This window comes from Amblyomma maculatum, chromosome 7 (assembly GCF_055883805.1).
Source record: "Amblyomma maculatum isolate TAMU_Amacu chromosome 7, ASM5588380v1, whole genome shotgun sequence".
Lineage (NCBI taxonomy): Eukaryota > Metazoa > Arthropoda > Arachnida > Ixodida > Ixodidae > Amblyomma > Amblyomma maculatum.
In genome coordinates, this window is record NC_139350.1 from 125,397,875 (window position 1) to 125,424,725 (window position 26,851).

At 47.0% G+C, this 26,851-nt stretch overlaps 1 protein-coding gene across 1 annotated transcript in view; it reads left to right on the forward strand.

Moving 5' to 3' along the window:
* Positions 1-1,220: 1,220 nt before the first annotated feature.
* The window catches only part of rempA (intraflagellar transport protein rempA), a 56,205-nt gene continuing 30,574 nt past the window's right edge, over positions 1,221-26,851 (forward strand). Inside the window, exon 1 of the mRNA XM_084609445.1 lies at positions 1,221-2,922. Coding sequence (XP_084465571.1) covers positions 2,731-2,922 — 192 coding nt within the window. The 5' untranslated portion in view covers positions 1,221-2,730. The remainder of the gene's footprint in view (positions 2,923-26,851) is intronic.

Sequence of the window (26,851 nt, forward strand, 5' to 3'; positions counted from 1 at the left end):
CAACCTATATTTCCTGTTAAGTTATAACTGCAAACTCCCATTAGTGCAAACGAATGGGTCTATGTTACCAATGCTTTTATATCGGTCAAAACCCTATACCGGGCCTCCGATAGCTTTCGCTATCAGAATAAGGGACCGCCACTTCACAAGCAACTGTCTTCCTGACCTTGCCGGGACCTACGACATCCCAGCTTGCCTGATAGCTCCAACCAAAAATACATCTACAGCTAGCCTTACTTGATAAGGTTATCGTGCTAATTGCGTTGCCAGATTCAGTCTCCAGTGGTGGCATGTCTGAATCCAGGTTCTCAGTGCCAGGCCTGACCGCAATGCTCCGTAGCCGTCGGAAACTGACGGCTAGGGGTTAATTAAAACAATATATTGGCGGTGTTGCACAACCGCCTAGATTTGCCACCATAATGACAAACCACTCCATTAGTACGATTCCCTGCTGCTCCCGTGATAGGGAGTGTTTTTCATTGTTTCTCAGTGAGCCTTCCCCGTATGATTGAATCTTGAGCCTCACTGGCCCACGAGTCTGCCCGCATCACCCGCGACACCACAAGCCTTGTTCTTCAGTTCCCTTAATACCCCGCACTTTTTTGCAGGTAGCGGAGAATGGCACCGGCACTTGACCAGAGGGCTTGCTATATACGAAGAGCATGCTTCTATACGCCATCATTGCTTCACCTAACTGCAACAACGTTCATGTGGGAAGTCCTCAGTTCGAGCCCCGGTGCCACCGCAATTTTCCACTGGTACAATTGTTACAAGGATACATTTTATCCTTTCAACAGCTGAATTACGCACTAACATACTTTTAAACCCCTGAGAGCACATTTTTATCTCCCTTGAGTGAGCCTGCTGCCCTGGGCCAAATGCAATAAATTAGTTCGCGGCTGCAGTGGACGCTTAAAAGCAACATCGTCACAGCTCAATTACGCTTAACCGCAGATCGCGAGCGACGCGCCCTCTACTTCGCAAATCTGTAACCAAGAGCCACGCGCCTCTTGCCTCGGCATGATGGGCACGATCGACTCTGCGAGCGCTTAAAAAATTCAGAAAAAAGACAGCGAAAAAGAAAGGGGAGACCTTCGGCCGATCGTTTCTGGTGCGCGTACTAGAGCCGTGAGGTAGCGCCGCCGCCGGCGGAGCGGCTCGGTTGCTAGGGGCAACCGTTGCGCGGTCCGGAAACCATGGATGCGGACGGTTTTGTTTTGCACTCGTCTTCAAACAACGCATTCCGTACGCATTCGTGGACAAGGGCCGCCCGTAGACGTCGTGGACCGGCCTGCACTACCGCCACCAGCTGTCGTGCTCGAGATGAGGAACACGATGTGAGGAACGAAGCCAGCGCACCATCTGCAGCTGTCTGCGCTGTTCAGCCGAGATCTGCATGATCGACTTCAAGCACGAGCGGCCCGGTTTTCTTTATCTCCGTCCTTTCGTTCCCGGGTGCCTCAGAGACGCCGACCCCACTCGGCGGGTGGACCTGACAGCTCGCAAAGTCGTCTCCCGAGCCCGTATTTGATGACTCCTTTGTGAGAGATCTTTCTTCGCCATTGACGCGCGGCGGCGAATCATTGAACGCCGCCAACTTTCCACATCGAACGATTGAAGCGTCAAGACTGCTGCTGGCTGCCTGCAGTTGGAGGGTCCGGATTAAAAAAAAAATGAGCAGAAGAAGAACGCGCTGTTCCCAGGAATCTGCTCTGCGAGAGCGCATCGAAACTTTTCCGCGTACAGGCCAGGCCATACTGTTGAACGTGATTCGACATCACCCAGATGAGACAGACGCACGATACTCACCAAGTCAAGTTCTCCGTGTGAATATCAGAGTTGTTGTCTGGACGTAGTTTCCTCCAGAACAGCCGAAAGAGCAGCCGATTTCGGCTGCTTTAGCTGGCCGCAGAAGAAGGGACACGCAAAGGGATGCACGGATGTCCTGACACCTAGGCTGTGGTTGGATCGTCTCAGACTTTCATACGGCGAGGATGGCCTTGACAGCTCCAGCAGGAAAGATAAAGGAGACGCGCGGCTGAAACGGCAGCCGACTTCCCGTGTGTCCGGAACATCCGGTTTTTACGGGGAGGTGTTCTGTTGTGAGCAAGTTGCCTTGGTCTGCAAATCGCATGACCGTTTTATTGCCTGCATACAGGCATTTCCCAGTGTGAGTCATATTCCTACTCAACATTACCTCATAAGGCTTCGGGACTGCACCATTCCAACATTTAGATGGGTGTTCTTGACGACGTTGCAAGCACAAAGCGAGAAGCGACGTTTAGTGATTGACTGCCATTTGAATCCCAATTACAGATCCTTGACTGAAACAAAGCTCTCGTTTTAATTTAGGGCGTTATCGGTGCTGTAAGGACTTCTTCAATTAAAGGTTCTAGCGGCACTGGTTAGGCTTTGCAACCACCCCGTGCCAACTGACACTTTCGCGAATCCTTCAAGCGAACAAGACTGTGTTGCACAACGACAGCTGTGCATACATTGCTTCCACGTATCGAGCGGGTAACCCGAACAAAGCAGTGCTACCCGTACACACGAGCTTCACAAGGAGGGCTCAGAATTCCGAGTACTCTGAGTCAGTGCATTCCAGCTCTTTACGAAGCGAAGACGGAGGCCTCCGACGCTTAGCTTGCAGTGCATATATCTGCAAGTAGGCGGAGGAAGAATTAACAAATATTAAACGCACGAGGAAGAGGGCAGCGTCACCGTGCAAACATGGCGGTGTATATGGACTATCGCCTGGAAGACGCGGCATTGACGTCAGCTGTCAAGACCCGGGTAGCCTGTTACCGCGGGAGAGCCATTTTCGCAGTGGCGTTCCGTGACAAGGACAGTGGAAGCGTACGCCTGCTCTCTGAGGACGGCACGCCCCTGCCCAGCGAACTGCCACGCAAGCAAGGAGCTCAGGTAAAGTCACACGACAGCCTGCGACAATCGGGAACTCCTCCTGGCATCGACCGCACTTGTAGAACGGAGCTTTTTTGATTACTGAAGAAGTGAGCCGATTTGGCGCAGTGTTGCCCTCGAAACGACGGCGACACGGCGCTAGCCGAATCGAGCCTCAGCAATTCGAGATTTAGCTGGGAAAACACCTAGACACGACGCACTGTCTCCGCAGATGGAATCAATGCAGCAGCTTTGAGCTTAGCCCATTTCAATGGAACTTGTACAAAGAAAATGTGAACAAATAACGCGAAACGTTAACAAGAACGAGGTGATGTAAAACGCTTCTTTCTTGTTCAACAAACATCAACTTGTTCTTAAAATGACAAGGTGGCTTGTCCGGAAGCTGTGTGACCTGTATGCATGACAGAAAACATTGCTTTTTTAGTTGTTTGAGCTCATGTTGTGGCCAACCCTGCAGCGTTTGCATCTAGTCGTCAGCTACGTTTGTCTAGGAGACTTGAACGGTGTGCAGTGGAGCGAAGTGAAATTTTAGCTTACTTTCTCTATAACCGATACATTGCAGTTATCAAGGCAAATCGTATGCCTGCGTGCCTTCTGTCTACCAGTCCCTGCAACCAAGCACCTGCTCAAAAGCTCGACTTTCTGTGACAGCGCGGTGTTCGAGCGCTGTAGACAGGCGTGCTGACGATGGTACGCCGGTTAAGTTTTTTCGAATAGGGCTTCTGCAAAGCATCTGCGGCCACGTTGTTTGGTTTAGTTTGTGGGGTTTAACGTCCCAAAGCAACTCAGGCTATGAGAGACGCCGTAGTGGAGGACTCCGAAAATTTCGACCACCTGGGGTTCTTTAACGTGCACTGACATCGCACATCACACGGGCGCCTCGCTTTTCGCCTCCATCGAAAAGCTGCCGCCGAGGCCACGTTGTGTTTGAATCGCTGGAACCAGCACTACACATCGCATCATGGTGCTGAATGCGGGCGCGGAGAGGGTAGCAAAAACCAAGCCGTCTTAAAGACGCGTTCAACTGCCTTATGAGCTGCAATGCGGACAAGCGTGCAAGTCGCTGTGTTTCAGCTGAAGGTGTTGTATCCAGAGGAATCGTACAGCTCAAAAGGCGCTCCTTCAACGGGATCTTGAACGGATCTATTGCCAGCCCTTCACTCTTGTCTGCATTTGAGTTAATCATTATGCAGAATTTTCTTTTGTGACAGTGTAAATACACTCGCTTTTCTAAAAATAACGTGGTCTCTTGGCCAGTTTCACTGTGCATAGAGGGAAACGTACGTACAGCTGCGATGACACTTGTCTGTATTATAGTGGCCGACCGAGCGCACCGATGTGCGTGAAACGTCTGGTGGTAACCGCTGATCGAAATCGGTTGGCGAAAAGCGCCACCGATTCAGCTGCGGCACGCATTCGTGGCCGATCAAGGGCTGCGAGATTAGTAGGTCTCAAGGGGCAGTGCCGAACCATGCACTGCGTGGACACTGATGCTGAGCATGTATGTAAGTACCACGAATCGCTGCAGGCGCACTGCTCGCGATACGGTACAGCCGCGAGAAACGAACGTGCTTTGCCATACGAGGTTTTCGACCATACCTGGTGTAGGTTACAACAATCTTTTCAACAGCCTTAAACAACAGGGGTTGCAGGCACGCGCCGGACAATTTAATGAAAGTCGGCGACCCACAGATAATGCAGGTCTCTCTCATAGAGTTACATAATCTACAAGAAGGGGCACTCGGGCCCTTTCGAATACATGACTTCCAAGACTTGGCAGCAAGCTCGAAAATCTCTGAAGCTGCTGTAGGCTGGGGCTCTATTCTCGACACGCATGACCGCTCTTCGGTGCCATATTGTTTTTCTGGTTGGCCTGGAGAGTTGCTAGTTAAATTTGTTGAACGCAATAACTTACGAATCATAAATACCTTCTTCAGCAAACAGAAAAACTGAAAGTGGGCAAGGAAAAGCCCTGACGGGGAGACTAAAAATTAAATTGATTTAATAGCCACGTGTTTCAAATTTGTGACGTGAAACTTTGAGATGTCGAAATGGCTTTTTGCGGTGGCGTCAAAATGACGTGGCCTGGCAAATGGTTTTTAGCAGAGCCATTCATGCTGCCTGGATGGCAAATTAAGTAATCGTGAGGTAGAAAAAAAAAGAAAGAAGGTATATGCGGCAGGAAGGTAAGCACTGTGCGTGTAATACGAATGGGGTGAAATATACTACTTGCTATTATGGGGTGCTTCATGAAATCTGATTGGCTTACGTTGCGTAGCGGGAAATACGTCATGCATACATATTATACGGTGATGTCAAAATGATATTTCTTGACGTAAAGGATGTGCTGCCATTGCAGTAAAAGGTAGAAGTTGAGCGCCACATTTCGGACTGCATTGAGGTGAACGCAAAAAACACAGCGAATTTGACATTCAGTATAGGCGGCTGTTAGCACAGTGTAGTTTGGTAGACAATTTTTCTGGGTGGGGAAGTAACCTGAGACATCTTGTTGTAATTGCTCATAGCACTGAAACGACGTCTTAAGGGTACTTTTTAGAGGATTAATAATGTAAGATGCATTTTAAGGATTAATAATGAAGGCGCAAATTTAAAGCCGCACGAGGGCCTTAGCTGCCCTCCTGTTGCAAGCGCTTTGCTCGCATTGAGAAACGAATTCGATCCGCGCGGTTGTTGCCAAGCGCAGCAATGGCGGTCTGCTAACTCAAGCGGTTGATCTAGGCAACACGAGGCCTTTTAGAAAGCACCACGATGCTTTGGATTTATCTGTGTGAACGGTTCGTCATTGCGACAACGTGAGGAGTCATATGGTGCGGTGGCTATGCAAGGAACTTGACGGCGACAGGCAGCGAGGGATCATCAAGGACTGCCTTAAAGGACTATAGACACCTAATTTTTGCGTTCTTGTTTTATCATTTGTAATGATGCTTAGGACATTACTGTACACAGATCACCACGCCACATTCGCCTACGACTGCTAAATAATTTATAATCGAATTTCTTTTTTCACCTGTTTCGGTTTCGTTTTCAATAGCCGAGCGATAGCTGTGACGTCACTGTCAAGTCTAGGTTCTCGCAAGGGATGAAAATACAGCGAAATAATTATTGCTGTGTCATTTGAATTCTCTACAGTGATGACGTCAGCCTGCCTCAAGAACAGGAATCATTACAAGTGTAGAATGAGCGATAATATCGCTGTGTTTTCATATCCGATATCCGAGAGATTGTGCCATCTCTCGGATATCGAAACCGAAACTGGGGAGAAAAGAAAGTTCAAATATAAATTCTTTAGCGGCCGTAAGCGAAAACTGCGTGCTTATAGATATGCAGGAATGGCTTGCGCATCATTAAGAAGAAGAAAAATGCCACCAAAATTTGGTGTCTATATTCCTTTAAAATTGCCTTTTTTTTTGTCGAGCACTACGAATTCACTTAAATGATAATGAAGTGAGCCTTCCCACGATGGAAAAATGCAAGTAAAATTACTGACAGCTTCTTTTGTAACAAAGGAATGTATGAGCCATACATACAGGAGATGTTTGCTTGGCACATGCGATGTGTGTGTGTGTGTGTGTGTGTGTGTGTGTGTGTGTGTGTGTGTGTGTGTGTGCCACACACGCACGCACGCACACACACACACACGCACACGCGCACACACACACACACACACACACACACACACACACACACACACACACACACACACACACACACACACACACACACACACACACACACACACACACACACACACACACACACACACACACACACACACACACACACACACACACACACACACACACACACACACACACACACACACACACACACACACACACACACACACACACACACACACACACACACACACACACACACACACACACACACACACACACACACACACATACACACACACACACACACACACACACACACACACACAAACGCTCTCTCTGTGCGCTGTTTTCCGCGCTCTACAGCAGTGCTGTTAGAGGAACTAGAGGGCATGAAATGGGATGTCATAAGGCTTAGTGAGGTTAAGAGGCCGAATGAGGTATATACTGTACTGAAGGACGGGCATGCGCTGTGTTATCGATGTTTACCGGAGAGACGAGAACTAGGAGTAGGTTTCCTTGTCAATAAGTATATAGCGGGTAATATAGATGAATGCAGAGCATTAATGAGAGTGTGGCAGGTATCATAATTAAGCTTAAGTAAGCGGTATAAACTGAGGGTTGTAAAGGCCTACGCACATACATGTAGTCATGATGATCAGGCAGTTGAGTTTCTACAAAGATGTAGAATCGGCAATGCGGAAAGGAAGGACGCAGTATACTGTACTAATGGGCGACTTCAATGCCAAGGCAGGAAAAAAGCATGCAGGAGACCAGGCAGTGGATGACTATGGCATTGGTTCTAGGAGTAGCAGGGGGGGAGGGGGGTAGTTATTAGTTGACTTTGCAGAGCGCACTAACGTAAGAATCATGAATACCTTCTTCAGCAAACGGAAGAACCGGAAGTGGATATGGAAAAGTCCTAACGGGGAGACTAAAAATGTAATTGACTTCATACTGTGTTCTTCTACATTATGCAGAATGTAGAAGTAATCGGGAAAGTGCGATGCAGTGACCACAGAATGTTAAGGTCTCGAATTAGTCTAAATCTGAAGAGGGAGCGAAACAGATTAGTGAGATAGAAGTCCATCTACGTTTAGCGGTGAGGGGGGGGGGGGGGGGGGGGGCAGAAGAGTACAGAATAGATATTAAGCTCTAACCAAGGATGACGACATTAGTCTAGAAGTAATGAACAATTATTTAAGAGATATCATTACTGGGTACACTGTAGAAGTAGGCGGTAGGATGGTCAGAGAGGATACCGGTGAGCTGACTAAGGAGACGAAAGATTTGTTTAAGAAACGCCAAACTATGAAAGCTTCCAATCCAATGGACAAGATAGAATTGGCAGAGATATCAAAGCTAATCTATAAGCGCACAGTGGCCGATATAAGGTAGTATAACATGGAGAAAATTGAGCATGCTGTAATCGGTGAAGAAGAAATTGGGCAAGCCGACATAAGATGTTAGAAACTTAAGGAGACTTGTTGACCTGACGGTAGCCGGTCATAACTCGGCTGTTCGAAAAAGGAGGGCAGCACAGCCAGCAAGTGGCTAACACTAATCGATACTTTGAAATTGCGAGCGTTGTCTTCGTACATGGGCCATGCCTGCCGCGCGAGCGCCTCTTTTCCAGTGCTGGATCTGGTTCGCAAATATGTCGATTCCATCTGTTACGACGAGACCTTTAAACGTTTTAGTTCCTCCATTCAAATGCCGCTTATAACTGAGCGTAGCAGGGGGCGGCAGAAAGTTAAGTGGGCGGATGAGGTTAAGAAGTTCGCAGGGGTCAAGTGAATGCAGCTCACAGAACCGAGTTAATTGGAGAAGTATGGGAGAGGCCTTCGCCCTGCAGTGGGTATAGTCAGGCTAATGCTGCTGCTGCTGCTGCTGCTGCTGCTGCTGCTGCTGCTGCTGCTGCTGCTGCTGCTGCTGCTGCTGCTGCTGCTGCTGCTGCTGCTGCTGCTGCTGCTGCTGCTGCTGCTGCTGCTGCTGCTGCTGCTGCTGCTGCTGCTGCTGCTGCTGCTGCTGCTGCTGCTGCTGCTGCTGCTGATGATGATGATGATAACTCAACTTGAGAAGTCATCGGCGCTTATGAGGAGAATTCTGCGCCAAGCCACAGCGAATATTCCGTTGCCATTCATGCTCTTCAACTGTAACGCTCCTCGCGTCTCGTAAACGCGCTCAGCCTCTCCGTGCGCAGCTTCTGCCGAATTTCCGACCGCAAGTATGTCATGGTACATTCAGATCGGAACGCCGCAACATATTTCACTCGTCCTTAGTGCAACCCGAGGCGTCCGAATAGCGGAATGCATCTCAGCGACTCGGTTCCTGGAACATCGTTGTTTTTCATACTTGGTGCCAATATACAGTAGCAGACGACAGCGCTTTTTTTTCGATTTTTTTTTAGAATATTTTTCTTCAGAATGCGTAACCCGATTGTGTGCTTACACTGTAAAAATTGTGTGTGACATTACAGGTATTTTTGAACAAAATGTCTGTACCCGTAGAGAGAATATGTGTTCTACTTCATTGACCGAAATACGTTCACGAAAAATGACAGTGGTTTTCTGTTTTCCAGCCGAAACCTTGCTTGGAAGGCAAACAATTCGATATATATTTGTCGTCTGTTCTTTAATCTACCGCAAACTGATTTTTACTTGAATAGTAGGTAAATTCTGAATAGCAAGCGAAATAGTATGACAACCCCGAAGACGCTGTCCGACGATCGGCTGCATAACAATTTCGATTCGAAAGGAGATTACTAGTGGCGCCACATTGAGGTCCGTTGTTGGTTGGCTCCCTTCCACAGTGGTATCTGATACGCATTTTTCCACTTGCCCCTTTTCGGTGGCTACGCAATGGCTGCTGCACGGCCAACTTTATGGGTGCCATCGAGTATTGCCAGCGCAGAGAGATATTCGTGAGGTGGATTTGGCAAGTCTTTCGCCTAAAAAATTGTGTTGAATAAAAAATTGGTGCTTAGCGCAGTTTTATTGTTGTTTCAGGCAGAAAACGTGAAATGAAAGACGATTAAAAAAACGATATATTTGCATAATTTTTTCTCACTGCACGCGATAGAAAAAAAAAAAAAAAACTGAAAAAGGAGCGAAAAATAGAAAATTTTTGTCAATTTACAAAAATTTTCTATCAGGTGTAAACAGAAAAAACTAAACTTACAGAAAAGTTAAACAACAGAAAACATAGCAGAACAAAAAATTTATGGCAGGACAGCTGCCAGAAAATTTCTGTAGATTTCAACAGAATGTTTTTACAGTGTACGTAACCTGGTACCGTCCTACTGGATACCTCACGCGTACGTCATAATTTGAACAAAATGACGAATTGTCGAGAATAGGGCCCCGGAATAAGTCGCTGGCACGTTTTGTCGCCTCCGCTAGGTGCGCCGAGAGCAAAATTCGTCCACAGCATGCCTACGGTAGTGTCCCCTCTTCTCGGTTATGTTACTTTATGCCTGCATCGCAATCGACTTCGAATGCATGCCGAATCTATGCTCGCGACTCTTATCAGTCTAGAAGCCAGCCGCTACCGCTAGGCGTCGCACGGGCAGTTTGGCGCGCTTTCGACAAGTGTGATCAGGTCTAATGTGTCTTCTGGGCCAGAAGCGCAATAACTCGAATAATCATGGCTCGTTGTGATCACTGGGAGGCCAGCACGGGCTGCATCGGGTCTGCGCGCTTAGTATTCAGCTTGACAGCCCCACTGGAAGGCAAAATGATAGCCTTTAGAGTCAAACAAGCGGTGGTCTTAGCGGGCAGCTTTCATGGACCCTTGTTTGCTGAAGCTTGCACTATCTTGCATAGAGAAAAGCACGGAACTCGATCCCTGTGTTCTTGAAAATTAGTGTTCTACAGGAACAATATCTGAACATCGGCAAGTAGCACCACCTGACAGCCACCGGTACAGAACGGTCACTCTGTGGAATCACGTGTTTTTTCTTGTAACCATGATAAAGCTACAGCATTTTCGCGATTCTAAGCACCCCCTGTTTCTAAGCAGCCTCACCTCTCCCTTAACTTTTCAAATCTATTTTGTAAAATCAGTTTGCATTTAAGCACCCCCTTTTTTTGCGAGGAAAAAGCGTACACAAGACTGCCAGAGCGCTTGCTCACTCAATCGACCCGGAGGCTTTGGACACTGGAGGTGTGGCGTGGTTATTCTTGTGTTGTCGCCTTCCGACACTATACTGTACAGCTGGCGGTGCAGGACGGCAAAAGCCGCCCGAAAGCTACTCCGATTATTCCATCAGCGTTGTCACACGGAGCTGGAATCGGCGGCTATTCGGCGGTTCTCGACAGGTTTCGCGGGTACCGTGAGCCCACGTTGCTTTTTTTGGTAGCAGCTGTTTGTCATCTGTGACGGAAGTCGGAATGAGTTTGAAGTGAGCTGTCACAGCTTGAGTCAAGCGCACCACTGAAATCCTTAAGTTGTGGTTTCGGAAGATGTTTGCGAAGTTTGTTTGCCAAATAATGTGTTAATTCTCGCTCCAATCTCGCCAAGGTGTCGACGCGAAAACAAGGGGCGGGGGATATTTTAGATTTTTCGATTCCAAGCACCTCTCTCACTTTGAGCCACGCTGCTCTGCAAAAAAGGGGTGGTTAGAATCGAGTAAATACGATCGTGGGGCGAGATAAATTAAACTGGTTCACAGGAAGGGAAAGGCGCAGTAACTGTCACACTTGCTCTGTGGACACCCGAACCGCGCCGTAAGGGAAGGGAGGAAGGTGGGAATGAAAGTGGAGAGAGAGAAAGAGGAGCCGTAGTGGAGGGCTACGGAGTAATTTCGACCACCTGGGGATCTTTAACGTGCGCTGACATCGCACAGCACACGAACGCCTCTTCGTTTCGCCTCCATTGAAACGCAGCCGCCGAGGTCGGGTTCGAGCCCGGGTACTCCGGCACAGTAGTCGGGCGTCTTACCACTGCACCACCCCGGCGGGGCAGCGAGATAGTGCACTAACGTTTTTACTGCAATGAGACTAAGCAAAGTGTGATATGGGGTCAGTTGTTATAACATGATTTAAAACAAGCTGCGCAGGAGACAACATGCAGGGAAGACGCAGACAAGGCGCATGCAGACAGTCAGAAAGTTTGTGATCGTCTTGTGTACGCTTGTCACAGAATCGGTAGAAATTTGTTCCTATATCGCGGTTTTCAATATGGAGGATTATTCGAGTACACTTAACGAATGATGAGCAACTTGAGCGCTCACAAGGGCCATCGTTTGGCTGAAAGAAGAACTCCTTCCACTTCCCCCGTTCCAGTCTACAGCCCGCTTGCTGATATCTTCTTCTTCCTCCAGACCAGCTAACGCTGCCAGTTCTTACTACTAACCATGTTTCTTTTTATGAATAGAGCTGTGATAAGCCCCTTCCTATAGCTTTCTCGTCAAAGTAGCAGAGGTAGTCAGCGTAACCTCAGCGTTATTGCCATTGGATCCATCCGTAGGGTCACTATCCTCCAAGAGGAGGCAGGTCGCCGTACAATGGGAGATTGCGACGGAATGCGCTGTCGTAGGGTGTGTATAGTTAAGCGTCCGTTCCCTGAGTATCGTGTGGTTGCGATAGCAGCAGTGGAAAACTGTACAGGCAGTGCTATATAACTATACATATGTGCATGTCCCTCTCACCTTCTTCACCACAGTGTATTGTGAAATCATAACACCCCAACAACTGTCGATGAATCTCGCGCTGCACGGTGGTAACCGTCTTGCAAACTTTTCATCCTTCAAATCTTAATTGTAAGGGCATTCTTTTACTTGCAGCAAACCCACGCTTGCACCGTCTGCTCAGGCGGCTACATGAAATGAAGAGGTAGCAAACATTCAAAATTCCTGCAGTAATTTTCAATTTTGAGTGATACATGGCGCCATGCAGCCGCGTAAACTAAAATCATTTGTCGACATTTTCTTCTTCGTACTGACGCAGTCACATTGGACGAAGACAAGCGCTTACAACGAACCAATATCTTATTGCTCAAAAGCGCCACTTGCATTGCGCTCGCCTATATGCATGCAGTCGCACATGGAAAGAATTTCAGAGCCCCGAGTTTTACTCTCCGGAGGGCAGAAATGTTTGGTCATCTAGAAGCGTTTGCAGAGCTCACGTTGGCTGATTAGAGCGTGGTTCATGTACAAGAGGCACACACAGTTTAAGAGCATGCCAGGACATGTTTCGGTGTTTCTTCGCCGGTGACAGCCAGTCTTGCCCATTTCGTAGCAACAATTAGTGCCAACCGGTGAACACGGGCCGTGTAAGCGCTGGCTTCTGTTAGAGTCGAGTTACCATGAAAAGCGAAATATAAAAGTTGGGCGGGATTTAACTATGGTTGAACCTGTTTATCGAGCATAAGCTATATTACCCTTGGATTTGCGTGGTCGAGACAATGATTAAGACTATTTGAGCGCGAACTCCCGCTGAAACTTTGCCGTTGCTGCAGCATCAGAGGACAACCGCGGAGCGTAGTTCACTTCAAGTTCAGCATCGTCCATTGCGACGGCGTTAAAAGTTGGTCCAACGGCGAATTTTGCAAGCTCTCTGTTGCGGTTAGTCTCGGGCCTCGCTGCCCATTGTTCTGGCGTTGCGGCCGCCCGTGGCGATTGAGCCTTCTCCCGCTTCCTCATCAAATGTTCTGCACGTCTGGCTACGTCAGCTGGATGCGGACATTCGGCAAAATGTCTATATAGACGGTGCGTGTTTATGCACGCACGACAATACCCAAGCGACCCCAGGTCTTTTTCCATGGCTAATGGGAGAGTCACCGTTAAGGGATGCCTTATATACGCGATAACCCATGACGTCACATCAAGAGATGAGAATGAAGCGCCCCACGCGTAGCCGACGTCAACACAAAGGTCAGGGTCAAAGGTCAAGGTCAAAGTCATGTACACCGTGGTGAACATGAACCACTTTGGTGAACCTATGCATGGCACAAGATTGCTACACTTTAGTTCATCCTCTGTTGCTGTGGGGCTTCACAAGGTCAAATGAAGGTGAAACTTGTGCGCATTCTGAAGATAGACTTCTGCATCGTGCACAGCTTGCGCTCTAAAACGGGACTGAATCTGCGTACGTCGAAAAACACCCGCTGCTCTTTGAACGAATCCTTCGGTATGACTATTTACCGCCTTGATCAGAATTATTTACAGCCTGCACATCGTTGACACCTGAGGTCGGTCTCTGACGAGAACGTTAGAATACGAAAATCCTGGTCGCGCCGCAGGCATATTCGCTAACCTAGCGCGGCCGAAGGGCAACATTCCACTTTTTAACAGGAGAGAGCACGAAACTGCAAAACTGTGCAGGCTTGTCGAGATCGCAAAAGGCATACTTTTGTTATGCTAAAATATATACGTTTTGCGTGAACTATACTCTTGCGAGAAAATCAAATCAACATATACGGGGAATTTTTTCTTTATTTAGGGCGCTATAGAACTAGCGATTCCATTTCGCCGGAAAGCCGTTGTCCGCCTGCTCGTTTGTCCATTCATCCTCACTAGCATGCATCTGGCAGGTGGTAGTTGGCAGGGAACACGGCCGGGCAATCATTGGTCGGCGAATGGTGTGACGTCACGAGACCACATGTCTTGGCCGAATTGACAGGAGCTCCAGAATTGAGTATCGCATTTTTTTTCTTTTTTTTTTTTGAAATTGAGAATGCGACGCACCATGAACCGCTGGATATCCAAGTCAAACAACCCAGCCGCGGTGGTACAGTGGCTAGGGCGCTCGGCTACTGTGCCCAAGTACACGCGATCGAATCCCGGTTGCGGCGACCGCTTTTCTTTGGAAGCGAAAAACAAGGCGCCCCTGTGCTGTGCGATGTCCGTGCACGTTAAAGAACCCCAGGTGGTCGAAATTTCCGGAGCCTTCCACTGCGGCGTCTCTGATAGCCTGAGTCGCTTTGGGACATATTAAATCCCCAAAACCAAACCAAACCCAAGTCAGACTTCTGTGCCAGTCGGCAGGTTCTTACAGCTTGGTGAAAGTTGGGCTTTATATCGCTATCGTTCCTGGCAACTTCGGCAGCATACATCACATGATGTGCCAATCGAAGTAAGCCATTTGAAAACAAGTAAGCTCCGACGTGGTGGTGCAGTGGTTACGGGGCACTCGACTGCTGTGCCCAAGGATGCGGTATCGAATCCCTGCCGCAGCGGCCGCTTTTCAATGAAGGTGAAAAGCAAGGCGCCCGTGTGCTGTGCGATGTCAGTGCACGTTAAAGAACCCCAGGTGGTCGAAATTTCCGGAGCCCTCCACTATGGCGTCTCTCATAGTCTGAGTTGCTTTGGGAAGTTAAACGCCATAAACCAAATCAAACGAAAACTATCGACGCCATGTAAAGCAAAGATAAACCATGCAAAATGAGGACTAACCATGCTAAAGCACGATAATTCATGATTAGCGCCAAGCTAAACCATCTGGTCACTTTTTTGCCAATTTCTTTCCCCAACAAAAGAATTGGTCTAGTTTGTGAGGTTATAGTCACGACTTGTTAAGTGGCATGACGCTGGAAACTTCAAAGAACTTGCCACTTAACACGTCGTGACTCGTTAGCTCTTATAGTACAAAAATACCGGAAAATTTGTAGCCCCTCCTTGCTGGTAAAATACATTTCTTGAACAGCTCAAAAATGGACGATGGCGTCGCTCAGGCGATGACCTTCATGTCCGTGCAGCTAGCGAAACGGAGGCAGTTCGTTCTGTTTATTCGGCTTCTTGTTTCTCTTACTTAGCCCTGTCGATTACATATGGCGCTGGTTGGGAGCTTTGGTGCAAAACGCGAACAGTGAACAAAGAAAATTAATAATAGAAAGCGTAGTAGAGTAACCGAATTCCACAAACCGTTAGCTCCTCAACAAAATGAAAAAAACATTCTCGACCTGGTGTGCGTTACGTCGTCACTTCACCACTGCATTGGTGCGTACAGAGCGTTAGCAGTAATCGATGTAACCTTATGGTACATATGTTGTTTTCCGTGCCGTCTCCCGGGACGACTACCAAGTGATCAGCATCAAGCGAAACTCTGTCCACTGGTAAAGCTTTCTTTGACAGCGGGTGACCCTTGGACCCTCGCTGATGCGGGAGACGCCACTGTACACGATGTTCCTAACGTTTCCTTTCTCGGCCCCCGAATGTGAGAAAAAAGATTTTTTTTTTTTTTTTGTCTCAGCTGTAGTTCTTGTTTTCAAATGCAGCTTGCCTGCCACCAAGGCTTTTTTGCATAGTGTTCAACGCGCCCTCGCTCACCCAAATATCGAACCATCATTATTTTCGCCAGGCGAGCCTCGCCTCAGCGCGACAGGTGTCTTTCACCTCCCTATCTCTCAACTCCATGCTGTCCGCTTGTGAGTGACTGGTCAAACTGGTAGCACTGGAAAGGTCCGTTCACTTTCGTCTTCTTTCTTCTTGCCTTGGCTTTCTCTGCGCACTGCGTGTCTCGTATTGTGCGCTTCACTCCTCCTTGCGAATGAAGTAAGAACAACATATTCGCAAGAAGAACGAATACTACTGAGCGGGAATCAGCTGAAATCCGGTTTTCGCATTGGTCCTCTTTTGCGTCCAGGTTTTTCGGCTTCTTTTTTTTTTTCTGACGCCTTCTACGGCATCATGTGATAACAGAAGTTCATGCACTTCAATCCGTCGATGCGAACTTTTTTTTTTTTTTTTAATGCACAGACGCATTGGAGAGCTGCGTAATCCATAATGAAGTGCAGCGAACAGTTCTGAAAGATTTCAAATGTAGGCTGAACGAGCTTCTCTAAGTGGTCGTCACTGTTGAAGTGACAAGTGGGGTGTCATCTTTTATCAGTTAAGAACAACACTTCAGCTTCGTGATGCGAAGTAATCTTTCTTTTTATTTTACTGAGATAAGTACACTAGAGGATATGTAAGTGATCACCAAAGTTAACAAACATTTTGTAATTAAGTGTGCGACCACTGGATTGCAAGTGGTTTAGGTAAGCAGAAATACCAACTGGCTCTCGCTTTTGGCTCCGCCATCAATGTCGGCTTTTCGTGCTAGGTTCCTTCCTAAGGGCTTTCATTTGCTCGCCGTTGCCATGTGAAGAAATGCGATCTTGATCTATTCATGTTTCTTATCATTGCAAAAAACTATTACATGGGCATTAAAAAGACTATAAGTTATTATTTTGCCTTAGATGGATTTAATTACATTCTGGTGACAACCCTGTGTCATACGCCAGGCATGACTTTAGCCCCAGTACGAATTGTTATGGTTTTTGCGCTGAATGACCTAGACAAAAGGTTTTCTCCATGTGTGTTTGGTCTCGTGGGTGCTCTTGAGGCATGAGGAGGCGCATTGCACACGGCCGGATGGCGCTCGCATACTGAGCCGCGCGTTAGGCAGACGGGTAATTGTGTTGCTGACACGTGATACGCCAGCTGTGGTAGTTAACCAGGGGCTGTCATCGTCATCATCATCATCTTCTTCTCAACCAGTCACTTCAGGACCAAAAGCCTCTTCCACAAATCTGCCTTTTACTAGACCCTGCGCCCGCCACGGCCACTTGTATCCGGGAAAATGTCCTACCGTTATCTCCCCACCTCTCGCCATAGCGTAACACTCCGATCTGCTACGTTTCTCTTCCATTAAAACTTTGCAATATGCTCTTGCTGCAGTAAAAGGCTGTCGGTTATCTGCTGTGAGCATTTCCGTCAATATATCTCTAAGATAAACTTAGAGAAAAGATCAGTGAAATTTCAACCAAAGTGTTCTATAAGGACCGAAGTTTCTGGGTCGACTCGGCACTTTCTTTAGTGTGGACTGGTTGGGGGCTAGAGACGCGCCCTTAAACTGTACCGGGAAAAGTAGTGGCCGTCATGCGAGTCACATGAGTTGCCAAAACGTCGGTTCAATTGAAACACATAATTTGGTTAGAGATTGACAGTATTGCCTATTTCATTGCGGTACAGCAGATCTCGCCCTAAATGTTCAAGTTCTGACTCAAACTTGTTACTTAACACACTCGGCTCTCCTTGTACCTTATTAATTTCCTTTGCTTGGATCGATGGGCTGCCCTAATCTACGCATAATTTCAAGCAATTACAGCGATAGCTTTGGGCATGCATCTCCGAATCTGAAAGTCGCGGTGATGACGTAAGCGCGCAGAGGAGGAAGACGAGAGGGAAGGCGCGAATGGTTAGGGGGCCAGGTGCGTGCGAGTACCAGCTTTTTCGCCTTTGTATTCGCCACTGCTGGAACTCCCGTGACTGCTTCAGACGCCACGGAGGAGCCACACCCTATGTAGATGCGGAAGCTTTGTGCCGGGCGCAAGACTGACAACGTAGGCGCGGAGTCCGTGAAGAACTGGCTGGTTGCGAGGCCGGGTTTTAAGAAAGGTGCATGTCGAACCTCGCTGTAACAAAACGGTATATAACGAAATAATGGTTGTAAAAACGGAACAGCCATTCCCCATAGGAAGCTTCTATACAAGCCCATGTACCTGATGCCTAATTTTTACTGAGTAAAACAGTACTGCAACGGTTAATCACGAACCTTAAATAATCCCATGCGCTGGTCATTGTAGGAACAGTATGTCAAAATGTAACGGTGCCTAAGACCTAATTCAATACCGATTCTATGTGACAATAAAATCGGGTAAATTATGCTGTATAAGAGAGGGGTTCCAGAAGCCCGTGCACTTACGTTCACTGATACGGATGTTATACACACAGGAAAAAAAAAAAGAAAAAAAAAAACGTGAACGCTTTGTCACTACACACAAAATTTCCGGAAAGAGTTTTTGTTTTCAATGGAAGTGCGCGACCTTTCGGAACGCCATTTTAGATGGCAGGTTGAAAGAAATTAGGGGGTCTCTAGGATGCCTCTTAAGAGGAGAATGGCGAAAGCCTACAAGCATACCCTTCCTTTCCTATCATTTGCTTCTTTTCGTTTGCATCATATCGGCGTTCGTTGCAGTGCCACATGTAATTATAATTGGTTTACAGGAAGGGAAAGGCGCAGTATCTGCCACACTTTCTCTGGTAAGTGAGAGTTTGGACGGTACACCCTGTCTCCTGTCGCGCGGCGTTCCTTGGCGCACGTTCAAGCAGATGGCAGGAACGCTATACAAGAACATATCTCGCAGAATCTCGCGGAATATAACAGATCTCGCGCACAGATCTCGCGCACAAATCTCGCGCAGAACTCTTGCGCACGGGATTGCGTTCCATGAGCCTAAAAAGGCATTTCGCCTTGAAAAAAAAAAAAAAAAAAAAGGCTGCAGTTGCCCGTATCCCTGCCTCGCTTTACCCGGTCCACTGCAATGTACTGTTTTTCTGGTTCTATGTGCAGTCTAGTTTTTTTTTTTTTTTTTTTTTTTTTTTTTTTTCGCTGAATGGTCGCATGGTTAAAGCCGTTAGCCAGGGCACTTGGTGCTTTTGACGTCATCGAGGTCACGCTGCTTTCCCAGGTACAGTCATCGCAAAATGAAAGCGTAAAACAATTTCTGTTGACCACGAGGTGGTCATCATGAAGACCTCCGGCCTCGCATACGCATTCTTCGCAAGCCGCTCCCATCGAGTCAACAAGTATATTGCGGTACGCCTGCTCCTGAGCTGCGCGGCGAAGCCAACCAAAACGGGTGTTCATCACCGCCGTGCGCCTTCTTTTACATCGGCCGGTATCGGCGTCAGCACCCAGAAAACATCAATATTCTAAACAGGTCTAATTATTGTTCTAGTTATCTTGACAGGTGCGATTTGGCAAGGTCGAAATATTCCGTAGGTGTGCTTAAAATGTGTTGGGCGCTATGTATGATGGGTACATGTTGAGGACTCCAGTAACACATGTCGGCGGTACACTGAACGCTGACTATTCTCCTTCGCTATACACAGTGGCAAATAAGCCCGCTGGTATGCTGCAGCAAAAGCCGCGAATCTCTATAAAATCGCGAAGTCCCTTCGACTTCTTTCTTTTTCTTCTTCTTCTAACGAGGTTCAACCTCCAATGTGATCGTCGGAGATGCGAGACCTAAATGCAAGGCAGAGGAAGTGTTGTGCTCGGGAAGCTGCACGTCTGTGGAAGGCCAATACTTACAAACATGTGGCGGGTATGATAGAGGATGAAAGCGATCGGAACGGCCACAAATGCGCTGCGCGATAAGATCCCGTCGCTCCCCCAAATGTTCGGGTCACCGCCGTCGCGGAAATCACTTATCGCAAGCATGCAGCCCTCAGTTCCGCTCCCGGTGCGAGATATATTCTTGCACCGCGGCTGATAGTGCCTGCGAAATGCACTCCAACTAAACCTTATTGTCACGCAATATCTTCCACATGGTCCGAACGCTCCTCTTCAGTTATGTTGGTAAGGTGATTCTCAATACAGAACTGCTGTATCCATGTATAATTTTTGTTTGTCTTTTACTCCTCGTATTGAAACGCTTCCAACATTATGAAGTTGCTGTACATGACATGAGGACGTTTCTCAAATCTTGTCCACTCCATTTTTGTTTTTCTGTAGTCATCTCTCCCTCATGGCACGTAACCGCTGTAACTATTTTAACTGGATAAAATTATTTCAAATGGTTTACCGCACCTGTTACTCGCTGCCAACGGTACTGTCGCTCCTTTTTCAGACTATAAGATAATAACTTCCTTTCTTTCCATTTTCGTGTCTGAAGATGTACCTCGCCTCTTTACACCCCCTGTGGAGCTCTATATAACATCTACCGAGTCAGTGGGCCCCGCAATACCGACTCGTTAATAAGTACGTGATGCTTATAGCGCTCGTTATGTGACCACAAGTTAAAGCTCGAGATCAAACCATCATCATCATAATCGCCACTTATTACACCCTTATATTGCCAAAGGGCATTATATAAGTCACGCAATTCATTTTTTACTAGCGAAATAAAAAGATGTCACAATCCTTCAAGTATTAGTTGCGTCTACTGTCAACACTTTAATGTTCCACAGACCTACCGCCTTTTCAAAAAATAAATAGATAAAGTTTAATTTCTTGGGACGAGGAAATCTTTAGGGATGACAGATGCTCCTTTTATTTATTTTTTTTTCCACCCCACGGCATTGCCTTTGTAACTAAAGGAGCTGATCAGGCTGCGGCGGTCGCGGATTCACTGGCGAGAAACGCAAAAGACGCCGGAAAGGGTGTTTTCCGATGTTGTGCGCATTATAGGAACCAAAGTTGCCTAAACAACCCCGGAGGCCATCGTCTATACGACGTCCTTCATAGCTCATGTGTCTCTTCGGGACGTTAAAGCCTCCGTTTCATCATCATCATCATCATCATCATCATCATCATCATCATCATCATCATCATCATCATCATCATCATCATCATCATCATCATCATCATCGTCATCATCATCAGCCTGATTATACCCACTGCAGGGCGAAGGCCTCTCCCATATTTCTCCACTTTACCCGGTTCTGTGCTAGCTGCATCCACTTGACCCCTGCGAACAATTCTTAACCTCATCCGCCCACCTAACTTTCTTCCGCCCCCTGCTACGCTTTCCTTCCCTTGGAATCCAGTTTGTTACCCTAAGCGACCATCGGTTATCCTCTCTTCGCACTACATGTCCTGCCCATGTCCATTTCTTCTTCTTAATTTCCACTAGAGTGTCGGTAACTTGAGTTATTTCTCTGACCCACTCTGCACGCTTTCTATCTCTTAATGTTACCCCTTCCATTTTTCGTTCCATAGCCCTCTGCGCTGTCCTCAGCTTAAGCAGAACTCTCTTGGTTAGCCTCCACGTTTCAGCCCCATAGGTGAGTACAGGTAAGATGCAACTGTTGTATACTTTCCTCTTGAGCGATGCCGGTAAGCTGCTAGTCATAATCTGCGAGTGCTTGCCAAATGCGCTCCATCCCAATCTCCGTTTCAGAGTTTTTTTTTTTTTTTTTTTAAGTATTCGCTAAACTTTCATGGAGCAACGTTTAATATTATTAGGAGTGTTACTTCATGCTGCTGTTATCGTTGAGGTTCTGACAACTATCTTGAACGTACGAGCCACTGCGTGTTGTCCAACACGTTGCCTTCTAGCATGCGGCGCGTGGTTTGTGCTACGAAAAAGAAGTTCGCAAGGAAGAAATGCACTAACAAACAACACAGGGCTGCATGAGGCGTCGCCGGGTAAATAGGCGTTCTAAACGCTAACCAGGGGCTCGGTTCGCAAACAATTTGCTAAAATATCTGCGTCCGCTTATTTTGCGCTCTAGGTTATAGACAGCACGCCGTCACTGTTTATGTATACAATACGCACGGCCTTTTTTTTATAAGCGGTGCCTGCCAGGCTTGCTGAATTTAATTCATGCGCAGGCATGGAATAAATTCGCAGTTCGCTCCGGTCTTCTGTCAAGTCTTTAACTTGATAGCTTTAAGGGTCTCATTCAGCGGAAAACCTGTGCGTAGACCGGCTTTCGTTGGGAGCTTAAAATCAGAGTCGACACCACGTGACCTCTCGCGAGTAATTCAACACACCACAACAATCGCACGGTGCAAAAGATCAGTTAACTTTCGATTGCAACGCCGCAGCATACTCAAACATTACCACGGAATGCAAAAACGTAAAGTAACTTAACCACCCAGAAGCGAAATTTAACGGTACGATGAGAATCGAACCCGGAGCCCCTTATTCGCCTTGGCCAAAGGGGGGCCTTGTATGTCTAGCGGTAAATTAAAATCCGTATCCGGTAAAACAATATCCGTATCTGTGAAGTGGTATGAAAAGACATTCAGCAGCCCAATGGGCCCATTAGCGGTATCGCCCCGTACCCTCAATGCGGAGTTTCAGTGTTCCCCAAACTTTGTCTGCGGTAGAGTGGGGACTGTTTCGATTAACGAAGGCTGCGGAAACAGCTTTGCCCAATCCGCATTGCCACAGAGCAGGTGTACAACTATGAGCAGATATATCACCGTTAGACGGCGCCCTGAAATAGGGAGTGCGTCTCACATGGGATGAATCGTAGGCACCTTGCTCCAATGCAGCTGGGGCGCACTGATCACCGCAACTAATGTGGCTGAGGATAACCCTGTCAGCGGTACTGTGTAGCAGCGTCAGACAGTGTGATCGACTACCCGCTACCTTTTGTTCGCAGCGATAGCGTCAGTAATCAAATTGGAAGCAATGCCACACGGTCAGCAAGCGGATATCTTAATTTCGGTTAATCGCATCCATTTTGAAGGCTATAACAATTTTACAAAAGTAATTTTAAGGCATGTAGTATTCTTCTCGCTGCAAAAAGTCTAAAAACTGAAGATTTCTGCAATGGCATAAATTAATGGAGTGCCGAGTAAGCGTAAAATGCTGCTCAGAGTTCCCAGGCCTGCTTTTCGGCAATGTAGCTTTGAAGTTATGACTTTCCTCCGAAGCTCAAAATCACAAAATGTTAGAGAAGGCTCATCCTCAATCACAAGATCTATGGTAGTCTCATAGAGTCCATAAGTGCCCGATTAGACCGCTGGAAGGCAAAGCCTGTCTGTGCCTTGGGAACTTTTGACCAACCCTGTAGCTGCGGCGCACAAAATACCTTATTCGGATTCGTTCCTTAAGGGTGACATTGTACATTTTGCCTCTTTCTTCACGGATACGTTTATCTTCAGCACTTGTTGCGGCATCACTAGCTCACTGGGTTGTACTAAAACCAGATTCGAAAAAATTACTCGCTTATGCGCGTCCTGACCGACCGGCGAATTCCTTGCTGACTGTCGATTCACAGGGCCGCATGACTCGTTGCCTCTCTTGTACGCCACCTTTTCAAACCTAATGGCTCTTGCGTACAAGTGCAGACTTTTGTGCATCGGGACTGAGATCGAAACTGAAGGCGCGCTTTTACTTGGAACCAGCTACCAACAGAAAAAAGAAAAAAAATACACTGGCCAGTGGCCAGTCTTATGGCCAATTTCGAGTCGGTTGTCCGGAGCAGCTATATGACTACGCATCTACGGTCCATACCATCGCGGTTCAATTAGAACACAGCATCTGAATCCGAATCGCCCGTTGAATAGCCTCTTCGATTTCTCTGAGAAATAAATCTTGCTCCTGATCTGTGGTGGGAATACTCCGTTATTGTAGACCTCACTGATTCGCTTACCTCAGTCAGCCATCCTCTCGCTAACGTGGCCTTTGCTACCATTCTTCTTTTGGGTGACCCATCTTCCTATTTTTTTTTTTCACGTTCCTTATGCTCCGGAGCCCGCGCAACGCGCTCGCAGAACAGCCTACAAACGTGCCAACTGAGTCGCGTGTGCGCTTCCGCGCCCATGCTTGCAAATGCTGTTATTTGTCGTTCGGATCCACCAGCACAACGCCCGTCTGCAGCACAGACAATCGCGGTGAATTGCGTGCGCGGTTTCAACTTGCCGGAATTTTATTTCGTGGATATCGGTGCGAATGTTTGCAATGCTTGTTTCTGTATGCTGAAATCCATCGTCGTGCAACTGTGGCAGTTTGAGACGTGACATAGAACTATATCTTGAATAATTGCAACCGCGAGCGTTTACTACGGTCCTTCAAAGTAGTGATGGACTCTGGAAATACTTCTAAATTGCACTAGATAGTAGTAGGCGGTTTCCACGCCTTATCGCCGTACTTCTTCACCTCCTCTAAACCTCTACTTTCTTAACAATCTTTCCAAGAAGCGATTAAAAATGCAGTCCTTTTTTTATCACTTCATTGGATTTCGCAAACAACATAAATCGCAGGAAAAGATGGAGAGATAGAGCTTTTTTAAGTTTAAAACACTACAATATGTTAGTAAAGAAAGCAATCAGAAGTCTATCTTTATTGCGAATTGTTTCGGTGATTCGGCTACAATAATCCGCGCAGAACGCTCGAATCGCCTGGCACCACGTGCGCCATTCCTCGTATAAGCATAGCACGTGAGATGACCCTAAGTTTTTTTTTTTTTTTTCAGGCTTAAAATGATGAATCTACATTTCTTTACGCGCATACAATTTTTGACAACAGATCAACAACGTTAGCCACGTAACGAGCAATCAATTAGGTAGAGGTGTTCATTATGCATGGTCACCTATTAGGCTTCGCGGCACCCAGCGGGCAAAACTGAGAGTAGCGTACCTGTTGGACAATAACACCTGCCTGGACAGGTATGAAGCTGTCCAGGCAGGTGTTAGATTCTGATTCGTAGATCACTTCGAATAAGACTGTCTGTAAGTTGCAAATTTGCAGGCGTCACAGAAAGTGCATGGGTGACCTGTCAGCGCGCGGGACGTCTCTTTGTCCTTGATGGTGACAGGCGCTTCGCCCAATGACCCACCATGCTTTTGTTCGCTGTCAAACCTCCAAAGACATTCCGTAAGCACCTGTGAATATCTGTGACGGTTTTGTCTTTCGCTAAAAGGAAGCCAATCCGAACTTTGTTTGGAACGTCGTTTTGAAAGCTATATAGTTACTTCCGTGAGTGGGAAGTTATTGTAGATGGTTTAGTTGCCTTTAATTGTCATGTATCCTAACCTGACAGGTCTTGTATGCTTTCATATGAGCTTTTTTCGTCGCCTCTTCCCTTAGTTGATAATTTTTTTAGTTGTTGCTACCGACTAAAGCGGAACGAATTAGCCAGCTTCTTGGCCAATAAGGGGCCGTAAGGCGCAATTTTTTTTCTTAGGTTGCACTTATTCTTTTCAGGACCTTCGCTGTTTTCAATCACTTTACACCCCTTTTTATCTCTAATTAAGAAATTCGCCCTGTTTGTGGTGGACAGTCACTCCACATTTAGAGGTCCAATATGCCCTGGCCAAACATGCTGAAATCGCGAAGCATAACATAGATTGGACCAGCGCACGAATTTTAAAAACTAGAAAAAAACAAACAAACCCTCACCGAAGTCTGTATTTGGAATCCTTAATCATTCAAACAACTGATAACACATTTAATCGAACTGTTGGCCCCCTTCCTACCGCGTACGCGCGTTGCCTAGGGCATGTTTTCAAGCCTAAATAGCCCGTTTTTCCTGCCTGTGCCTTATGGCGAACAAGATTCCCGTGCGGGAGCCGAAACGTCGAGTATATTCCTGTTCATGGTCGGTGTTTTTTGTCTCTTCTTCATGCACGCCCCCGGCAAGATGGGTTTCCGTCAAACTCTCGACTACTCAGCTGATTTATTTTGTACCTTCTGCACGTCGCTTTGTGCTGTGCCACTACCGCTTTTTTTTTTTTACCTTTCATAATTTAGACAAAACCGGTTTAAGTGGAGAAATATGGGAGAGGCCTTTGCCCTGCAGTGGGTATAGTCAGGCTGATGATGATGATGATGAATTTCGACAAAGGTGCAATAGATGATTAGGAAATATTTTCTGCATTACTCCTGAAAGACCATGCCACCCGCTAGATTTTGACCACTTGCTCAGTGATTCTTCAGGTTGTTCGCAACGATTTGTCTCTCCGGGGTACCGTTCACTCCCAGTTGCAAGACAAACGGCTATATAGGGCGGCGGAGAGAAGCGTCTCTTCTCTCTTTTACGCCGATGCCTACCGGAATATTCTGGCTCATAACGCATTGGAATATGGTTGTCCGGTTTTAAAACATTCTAAAAAAAAAATAAGTGAAAGACACTAGCTGCATACTGAGGGTAATTTTGAAAATTTCGCTCTCGAGATACAACGTCCTGCAGCGCATGCAACTTTTTGGTCATCGATTAATAATTCATGAACAACGCTAGCGCCCACACTTAACTGCTGGGTAAAGTGTAAAGTACAATCGGGAATGCACACGCTCACAGAGAAAAACAACATATTTTGATAAGAAACGGTAAATTAATGCGCGCAGCTACTGCAGCGTCGTCAGCGCTGCCGTATCGGCGTGCGGCGCGCGGCCGGCGTGGCGCAAACTTCGACCGCAACGCCATCTAGGTGCCTAGGTGCAAAGCGCGGCTGCTTTTGGAGGCGCAGTTCCAGAACTGAAATTTGATCTATAAGCGATGGTAACAGGGTTGGGTACAAAAAAGAATGGCCCACAATATGAGTAGCAAATATTCCAGAGGACACAAGGCGGCCGGATCCATGCATCAGATTTCTACAATTCTAGCCCAAATGTAGATACAAAAAAAAAAAAAAATGAACAAAAAAATGCAAGACTTCAAGTTTCAACATAGCTGCATTAGAAGATGGACACACAAGCGGTAAAATCAGCAACACTACAAACTGTAAAGAAGGGTACAAAGAAATACATATGAGAACAAAGATTTACTGTGCATTTAATGGGAATAACAATTTTTCTAGAAACTGTGTAAACTTTTCAGGTGACGTGTTATATAAGGATGAAGGTCG